We start from the raw sequence: 9,949 nt of genomic DNA, 5'->3' as shown, positions 1-9,949 counted from the left end.
CTTCAAACCTTTAAAGAGTCTTCAGTAGATTTATTAGTAAGAGTCTACACATCCTTCATTCCTTCATTAATTTTCATGCTATAATGTCAAACAATTGATTTGTTTATTTCATTGCTGATTGTATATTGACAGCCTCTGCATGTCAATTGCAAATGAATATTGTTTTCTTTGGTTTGTTCATAGCAAGTACATTACAAAGAGTTTGTATGATTATTGTAGTTACAGGAAACAATCATTCTCATGTTGCTCTTGCTAGGTATTTAGGAAGAAAATTAAACTATACATTAGTTTCTCTGTTTCGTCTTCTTCTTCTCCAACATGGAATTTTGAGCAGTCTCTTGCTGCAACTGCTTGCTGGTCTTTCACTATGAATGTCGTCATGCCCCACATTCTATTTTAGAAATCCCTAATGTTTATCTGTACATTAAAAAATGTATTTTTCTTTTTCCATGTTATTTCCTTCCTTATCTTGCAGTTAAAAGGTAGAAATTTCCTGATATGAAAGAAATTGGTGAGATGAAGTAAGGGTCGCTTCAAGTTGTATATATGCCTGAGTACTTTTCAGAGGAAATCAAAATTTTGGCAACAGAAATCTTGTAGAAAATAAATAGGTGCAGGTTGGCAGAGTCCATCCGGCAGCAGCAAGATGCTCATGTGAGGACAGAGGTGGGGAGGAAACATACTTCAGATTGCTCAGTGTGACAGTTCACGTCCTCCTGACCATAAAGCTGGAGGGGAAATAGACACTTCAGATTGTTCCGTGTGACAGTTCACGTCCTCCTGACCATAAAGCTGGAGGGGAAATAGACACTTCAGATTGTTCCGTGTGACAGTTCACGTCCTCCTGACTATAAAGCTGGGGAGGAAATAGACAGATTGTTGAGTGTGATGATGGTTCGGAGCCTCCTGGTTGTAAGCTGCTTCTGCAGTTGTGTGAGTCTAAAAACGGCCTACAGAACTTCTATCTAAGAACATCCATCTCATCCCACTGGGTCTTTCTGCTTTAGATACCAGAGTTGGTAGCAATCCAGTCCCGGAAAGCAGTCACTCTAGTATAAACACCAGGCTTATTGGGTTGGCCACATTCATCTCCCCAGCTCACTATTCCAGCAAGGTACCAGATATCTCTAGCATCTGGAGCAACCAGTGGTCCTCCGGAGTCACCCTAAGGAGAAAAGGAGAAACTGCTTAATTATAATTCAGATCACAAAGGCAGAAATTGTTTTTGACCCAAGATAAACTATAACAAACATTGTGGTTTTCAAATACTCAGTTTTGTGGAATATTAGTTTAAGATATGTTACATCTGTTTATGTTGTGCAATATTTCCTTAATGATGAAAGAATGTGTTGCATTTTTTTAATGTTGTGTTTGTTTAACTCTGTAAAACTATGTTAATTTGTGTGCCTAAAACACCTGATTGGTTAAAACACCTAAAACAGCTATTGACTGAATGGCCAATAGCTAGGCAGGAGAAGAATAGGCAGGGTGCCAAACAGAGAAAATAAAAAGGAGGAGAAGTCTAAAAAAAAAAAAAAAAAAAAAAAAAAAAAAAAAAAAAAAAAAAAAAAAAAGGAAAGAGAACTGAGGAAAAAATAAGTAGAGGGGATTTCTAGAGCCAGCTACAAAGCCACACAGCCAGCCATGGAGTAAGAAGTAAAGAAAGATATGTAGAGAATAAACATAGTTAAAGAGAAACAGAATAATTTAAGCTAGAAAAGCTGTCTAGAAATAAGCCAAGCTAAGGCTGGGTATTCATAAGTGAGAATAAGTCTCTGTGTATTTACTTGGTAGCTGGGTGGTGGGTTCCCAAAGAGGAAAAAAAAAACTACACCTCAGGGTGTTGAAATACAGGGCAGCACAGCTACCCACAGAAAGGCATAGCCACACACCATTCACACGCAAAATAAAATAGCATGTAGCACAACCTGTTTGAGAGAAAACATATGACCTTCTTCTGTGAAGTCTATGCAGCTCCCTGTGAATCCGTAATTATTTCAAAATGGAAGGTGCATAAATCACTGTCCAGTACACTAGTAGGCAAGTCCATACCTGGCATGCATCTTTCTCTCCTTTTAGGAAGCCAGCACACAACATCCTAGGCGTGATGGCACCATTGTAAGATTGAGGTTGATTGCAGGTTTGGGAATCTATGTAATCCACCTGAACTTGCCGAAGGCGATTCTGCGAAAATCCTGAGAAAAGACAGTCATCTTTATAAATATGAGTATTTTATAAACCTGAAAAAAAAACCTCTGCTCTAATTATTAAATAAGATAGCAATATGAAAGTGGGGTGAGTTGTGTTAAGAACAGTAATATTTTAAGGAATTCTTTCTGCCTAGTTTAAATGAAATTTTCAGCGCCAAAGAAAACGCTTTAAGTTGTTGAAACCCCATAAAATTTTGGCTGCGGAGAAGAACTGTATGATTACTTAATCTTCACAATTAGGCATATCAACAATCCCTAAATTCTCACAGGGATATATGTCTAGTAGGAAATTCAGTAGCAAAATCCTAGTGTGGTATCATATGCCAGAAACCCCAGTGCTGGGGAGGCAGGGACAGGCAGAATCTGGAAGTTTACTGGCTGCCAGTATAGTTGAAACAGCTAGCTCTAGGTTCAGTAAGACATCCTATCAAAAACACAAGTGATACCTCATGCTGGCAAGAATGTGGAGCAAGTGGAACATGTCTTCATTGCTGGTAGTAGTGCAAACTTGTATAGCTACTATGGAAATCAATATAGCAGTTGGTTCCTCAGAAAATAGGGATCAATATACCTCAAGATCTAGCTGTTTGGGAGTATTAGTCTAAGATGAGTTGCTTTTGTTTATGCTGCAGTATATTTGTTTAATGATGCAAAGATGCATTGCATTCTTTTATGTTGCATTTGTTTAATTCTATAAAGCTGTGTTACTTTTCCTGCCTAAACCACTTGATTGGTCTAATAAACAGCTGAACACCCAATAGGTAGGCAGGAGTAATGAGGGTTTCAGAGCCTGAACTCACCATCTTCTATAATCAGGCAAGACTTCTAGCACTGAGACTGTGATATCTACCCATCCACAATACCCTCACAGTACAATGTGTCCTGCAAGATGGGCAGGGGTAATAGTGGCACGGAACTTGGGGGAGTGGCCAATCAATGACTGTTCCAACTTGAGGCCCATGCCACAAGAGGAAACCCACATTGCCATTGCCTGAATGGCCAGGAACAAGAGGCTGGACAACTCAGAGATCAAAAATAGAACCAAACACAACTGGCAAGAAAAGTCAATGAAATAATTCCTAATGATATTCTGCTACACTAATGGATTGGCGCCTACCCCAGTTTTCATCAAACAGGCATCATCCAGCAACTGATGGGAGTGGATGCAGACACCCACAGCCAAACATTAGGAGGAGCTCAGGAGACCCTGAAGAAGAGGGGGAGGAAGGATTGTAGGAGCCAGAGGAGTCGAGGACGCCATGAGAACACAATGCACAGAACCAACTGAGTGGGGGTTCATAGGAGCTCACAGAGAGTGAAGTGACAGTCGGGGAGCCTGGATGAATCAGAGTTAGGTCTTCTGCATATATGTTACAGTTGTATAGCGTGGTGTTCTTGTAGGACTCCCAACAATAGGAGCAAGGCTGTCTCTGGCTCTTTGGAACCCTTTTCCTCCAACTGTCACCTCATCCAGCCTTTATATGAGGACTTGTGCCTAGTCCTAATGTAATTTGTAATTTCATGTTCAGTTTCTATCCCTGAGAAATCTGGTCTTTTTTTTTTGAGGGAAATGGAGAAGTGAATCTGGGGGACAGGCAAGGTGGGTGGGGACTAGAAGGAGTGAAGGGAGGGGAAACCCATCAGGATGTAATGTACGACTTTTTTTTTTTTTTTTTTTTTTTGGTTTTTCGAGACAGGGTTTCTCTGTAGCTTTGGAGCCTGTCCTGGAACTAGCTCTTGTAGACCAGGCTGGTCTCGAACTCACAGAGATCCGCCTGCCTCTGCCTCCCTAGTGCGGGGATTAAAGGCCTGCGCCACCGCCGCCCGGCGAGAGAAGAACTTTTTAAAAAGACAGTTGTTGTCGCCGGGCAGTGGTGGTGCACGCCTTTAATCTCATCACTCGGAAGGCAGAGCTAGGCAGATCTCTGTGAGTTCGAGGTCAGCCTGGTCTACAAGCGCTAGTGCCAGAACAGGTTCCAAGATTCCAAAGCTACAGAGAAACCCTGTCTCGAAAAACCAAAAAAAAAAAAAAAAAAAAGACACGTCGTCACTAAATAAATAAGGATGGGTAAAGCATTCTGATATCATCCTCTGACCTATATACACACTCACATCAGAGAACACACCAAGCGTACAAACATACAGCTCCCTCCACACAGACACACACTCATTAAAGAAAAAGAAATAAGGTGTCCAACAGGCACGTTTGCTCCTTTACAGACCTTACAGCACCTTCACAGTAACAGCAGTAAATAGAAGCTGAAGGCCGGAAAGAATGCATGCATCTTCTAAGTGACTTAAAGCCTGCTTTCGCCTGAATCCAATGAACAACCGACACCCTTTGTCATAACTCTCATTTTTGTAAATGCCTTGCAACTCCAAATTAGGTCACTGTGACTTGATTTTTTTCCCCTCCAGATGCTCACCATCATCTTGCATTGCTCCAAATCCTGTCACAAACATCTGCTGTCCCGGCTGGAACTCATAGTTTGCATCCGGAAGGCAAACCTTGTGCACTGCATTTGTGCAGGGGACCGGCCTAGAAAGCTCAGCGAGCGCAATATCGTAGTCATGAGATGGGTATTTGTATTTTTCGTGGACAATTATCCTCCGCAGGCCAGTCCTCAGTTTTGGAGGTTGTATTGTTGCCCCAAAGGAAGCGGTCCAACTCGACGGATCCTTGTGCCTACCAAAAAATAGTGGCAATAATAAATTCTAGCTTACCTTGATATCAGTGTAATACTTTGTAAGGAATTTTTGATATACAGGCATCAGTATAAAATTTCATTTTTTAAGTTATAGTTTATATCAAAAGAAATAAAATCTGTCCCATCAGAAAACTGAGCTCTGGGTTCAAGTCAGGTGCAAAAGGCACCAGAGTGTTTTTCGTAGGTTAGATGTCACACCAACCATCATGGTGCCCACTGCAGATGCAGGTGCCCTTGTTGTAATTGGCTACAAGCAACACATGAAAGTAAATGCGTTCTACATCCCCTACATCCTCTTCCTGCAAGAATATATGTTTTTCTGAAGTTCTCAGAAATCATGTATAATTTTAAAAAGCATTACTACTGTGGGTATTGTTAATATTTTGATGTAATTTTGAAAAGCCAACATTCCTTCTAAAATAAATTAACTATTTAATTACAAAAACTTGGGGTTTTGTTTTGTTTTTTGTTGGTGTTGTTGTTTTGGGTTATTTTTTGTTTTCAAGACAGGCTTTCTCCGTGTATCTCTGGTTGTCCTGGAACTTACTCTGTACACCAGACTGGCCTCAAACTCACAGAGATCCTCCTGCCTCTGCCTCCCTGAGTGCTGGGATTAAAGTCATGTGCCACCATAGCCCGGCTTCAATGATAAAATTTGCTACTTCCAACTTGTGTCACACTTCCTTATCTTTCTTCTTGGAACTTCGTCATAGGAATAAAAACTACCATCTGCCCAACTTTGGTACTTATTAAGATACTTAGTAACCATCAGATCTTCTCTTTGATAATAAGCTCAAAATTCAAATGTGGCTTAAAGATCCTATGCTCTTTGACAAACTACCATAAATTTCTCAATAAGTATTACACCACAACAACGGCTGACATTTTTCATTTCCAGAGACCGTAAAATCTCCTACTAAGTATTCTGAGATTCCCACTGTTTTGTGATAAATAGTGTTGTTTTTGATTCGTGCCAAACCTACTTCTCTAAAGATTCATGACTTATCTTGTGACTATATAACGTAAAGCCACATGTCCTTCCCTTCTGCTCCATCCTCTAAGCTCAGGACTTACGTTCGAAAGCAGTGAGCGGCACTCACAAGCCATGTGTTGTTGATCAAAGTTGCTCCACAGCGATGGGAGCCATCCAACTGCAGGCTACTTTGCCATGGCCATTCTCCCTCCTCTGCTTGTGTCCCGCCAATGATCCTGAGGCTAGTCTGTGCTGTTGATTTATTCCGCCGTGTCCCACAACCTGCAGAGTAGACAGGAGACAGTAATTAGCAGTTGTTTAAGCATCCCAATTTTCTTTTACTGTGTGATCCAAGAGATCAAGCATTTTCTCAAGTTTTTAACCATATATAAATAATATTTTATTTAGTCAACTCTTATCCATTTTGTGAGATCTAAATCCTACATTATTTGTTTTGAAGTGACAATTTCTCTGCTTCCAAACTAAATTAATTGTGGCTTCTTTCACGCTTCCTTCATGAAAAGACTAATGATAGCATTCCATATGTGTATACAAGTGGTTTTGTTGTTGTTATCACTATCTTTGTTGTTATTATTATTTCTTTATTTGTTCTTATTATTCCTCTGCATTGCTTACAATGGAGTTTCTTTTTTTCTCAGCATGGGTACCACAGATGCTTAGAGTCATAAAAGTTTTAGTTATAAGTGACTATCCCTGGTAGGGCTTCTGATTGAGACAGACTAGATATCAGTAACATTCTCTTATATGATGGAAAGGTCAGAGTGGGGCATGATAACTTGTGCAATATCAAAGCCCTGGGGTAAAAACTGCTGTAGAATTATGTGTTCATGAATCAAGCACCTGGTAATATCAGAGTGTAAGCTGCTTTGGGCAAGCATATGTTACCCATTTTGCATCACTATTGGCTAACCAAGAGCCAGCACATGCTAGGTTCCTAATCATTACTGATGACAAGAATATATGTCATTTAGATAATGGGATTATATTTTGGTTCTAGGCTTAGCAAACTTTATAAACTAATCAACATTCCAAGATTTTATTTCAATTTTTAGTTACGTTTATTTAATTAGTGTGTATGCATGCATGTATCTACTATTGTGTGTGTTGGCCAGAGAACAGCCTGAAGCATCTGGTCTCCTGCTTCCTCCATGTGAGTCCCAGGGATTGAATTCAGGTTGTCAGGCTTAGCAGCAAGTACCTTTATCTGCCAAGCCATCTCACCATCCCTCCTTCCATTAAAAAAAAAATGATAAATGTCCTCTTACCAGCTGGGTAACTTTTAAATATATTCTTTGAGCCACAGTGACTAGTCTGCTATGAGAGCGAGAAGGGCTAGGTCTAGAATCAAGACCTTTAACATTTCATCATATTTTATTTTGTCAAGTATTCCACAAGTCCCTGATTACTATTGTAAATGAGCAGTATCAAGAATCGGGATGATTTTATTTAGAGTAGTTTGACATTAAGTTTGTATCTAGATGAAAAATAACAGCATGTGGCTCAATGTTATATGTTAAAAACTATGAATTTAACCACATGCAAAGAGAGTATTTTTGCTTCTTCTTTAACAGTTGTCCAACTCTCTTCTGTTCCCATGGACACAGGCACCTGTACATCCAATCTGAAGTTCTCCCAGTTTTGTTATTCCTTACCATATCTCAGAGCCAAAATAAAGAGCCATGAACTATGTACAAACCATCCATCCTGTGTCTACAGTATCAGCACAAAGCCTGTATAAATGTTCCAGAATGTTACCTTTCTGCAATCAGAGAATGAAGTCTTAATGAATACATTAAACTTACAATGGTTGAGAAAGTTGTCGGTTTCTGTCTTGTTGATTTCTGAAATACACACAAATGGAGAACAGGATGGGGTGAGCATAACAGAATTTGACCGTGTGAGATTTTCAGCACTAGAGAGCTGATAAGTTTCTAAGACAGTATTCTTGGTTTATAAGGAAAGAAATATACTTGTGTTATCACAGACTTGCATCTTTTTTTTAACTCTTTCAAAAATGAGAGGAGGCATGAACAATGAACCTGGAACTCTGGTGTAAAAAAGAAGCATACAGATAACCTGTTTATAATGTAGATTACTGTTGCATTTCTCAATAATGCTGATTCATGAGTTTTGTGTTGAAGCCGAAGAATGTGAGTTTTAAACCAGAAAATAGGATCCTGGGAGTAAATGGCCCCTCTTCGAAAAATATTAAATAAACTATAATATTGATTCCTTAAGTACAATAATAGTTTTACTAAACATCATTTGAGAACATTTTACTATGAAATAGCATAGTTCTTACCTGTAGCATGATCCTCAGCTCCATGAACACAATTAAAAATAATGTTCCTCCTCTCTGAATTTCCTTTCTGCTAGGGTTTTAGATATACAAGACCACCCAAAACTTCCCTCTCAGTTCAGCTAGATCCTTACCTCAGCAACACTCAGCAGTCGGGACCTAGCCATATGCAAACACTTGCTCAAGTAAAGGGTACAGCATAGCCTGAGCACTCACATTTCCTGACTTAAACGATTCTTTTTGAACTCATAGACAGGTGTTCTAAAGGGAAATCATATTAATCTATTAGTTTTTTTCTGGTACTTAATGATTTTGACATACTGAGGTTTGTATTACAGACATTCTTCTTTTTTAAATTTATTTATTTTTATTTCATTTGCATTTGTGTTTTACCTCCATATATGTCTGTGTGATAGTGTCAGAGCCCCTGAAACTGGAGTTACAGGCAGTTGGGAGCTCCCACGTGGGTGCTGGGAATTGAACCTGGGTCCTCTGGAAGAGCAGTCAATGCTCTAAACCTCTGAGCCATCTCTCCATCCCCAATATAATCTTCCTTTTTACCTTCTCCATCATGCCATCATGGGGAAATGGAAAACACAAGGAAGATTGATTATTGAATCTCAATTGCAATTCAGCTACTTCAATAATCTGTTTCATATCATCTATTCTCTACCTCAACTCCTTTCTAAAAGTTCAGGTTTTATCTGTTCCCATCCCAAGAATAGCTTTGCTTTCATGTTATTCTGTTACTACCGTGAAATCCTTAGTTATTTTGTCTTGTGATGTGTGCTCTGAAAGGGAAGTCCAGTGTGCTATTCAAGCACAGTATGAATAGAGAAAGTGTATGGAATTTGGGTGTCTGTGATGTCTCACCATACCACTTGCAAGTATCGGTCATGATGCTCTGTGAAATCAGAATCCTGGTGAGCACACAACATGTGGGAACATAGCAAGGCAAGTAGACAAGTGTGTTCAACTCAGCACCAAGAATGGAGGGAGCAGTGGCGGCAAAGAAGGGCATGTTTGTGTCTGAACAAGAAATTTGTAGAACCCAGAAAGAAAGCAATGGCATTCTAAGAAGCACAAATGTACATGACACCTTATCATATTTTGTGGCTCAATTTTTAGTGTCTACTAGCTCATTGTTTTAGCTGAAAATAATCATACTGAAAGAAAGATAGGGAAATTTATTATAGACCCTTTTCTACCCAGTCTGTCTTTTCTTATCAATGAGCCAAACACAGAAAGCTTTGAAAGGATGTGTCATGTTAAGAAGGGAATTAGAAATAGTCAGCTTAGCGTTGTGTACTATTCTTCCTGTTTTCCAACAATAATGAAATACACTGTCCTTCTGCATCTATAGAGGATTAGTGTGAGGATTCCCAAAGATATTGAAACATCAACCATGCTCGGAAATGGTTCAGTGTTTGCATGTAACACATATACATCTTCCTCAACACTTTAAATATCTCTAGATTACCTAGAGTATCTGATAATATAAATTCTATGCAGATAACTGCTGTTTACAGAAATGACAACAAGAAAATGTGTATACTCAGTAACAATAATTTTTAATATTTTTGCTTTTGCAAAAATAATGTGCTTTTCTAACTCCATGGATATGGAGTCATGAACCAAGAGGGCAACTGTACTTACATGAACTATAAAATATTATTGCATAGTCATTTGTAGTCTCAGAAAATATGAACAAAAATGTCCACTTTATTCTCTCCAATTA

The 9,949-nt window shown here is 39.1% G+C and overlaps 1 protein-coding gene across 1 annotated transcript in view; it reads right to left on the bottom strand.

Moving 5' to 3' along the window:
• Window positions 1-1,003: 1,003 nt before the first annotated feature.
• LOC119806398 (transmembrane protease serine 11E) overlaps window positions 1,004-9,949 on the bottom strand; it is a 41,739-nt gene continuing 32,793 nt past the window's right edge. Inside the window, exons 7-11 of the mRNA XM_038318159.1 lie at window positions 7,715-7,753; window positions 5,993-6,173; window positions 4,637-4,896; window positions 2,053-2,195; window positions 1,004-1,165 (exon numbers count right to left, since the gene is read on the bottom strand). Of these exons, the coding sequence (XP_038174087.1) occupies window positions 1,004-1,165; window positions 2,053-2,195; window positions 4,637-4,896; window positions 5,993-6,173; window positions 7,715-7,753 (785 nt within the window). The remainder of the gene's footprint in view (window positions 1,166-2,052; window positions 2,196-4,636; window positions 4,897-5,992; window positions 6,174-7,714; window positions 7,754-9,949) is intronic.

This window comes from Arvicola amphibius, chromosome 1 (genome assembly GCF_903992535.2).
Source record: "Arvicola amphibius chromosome 1, mArvAmp1.2, whole genome shotgun sequence".
Classification (NCBI taxonomy): Eukaryota; Metazoa; Chordata; class Mammalia; order Rodentia; family Cricetidae; genus Arvicola; species Arvicola amphibius.
Note: the sequence above shows the minus strand (reverse complement) of the source record. Positions and strands in the feature narration are given on the sequence as shown.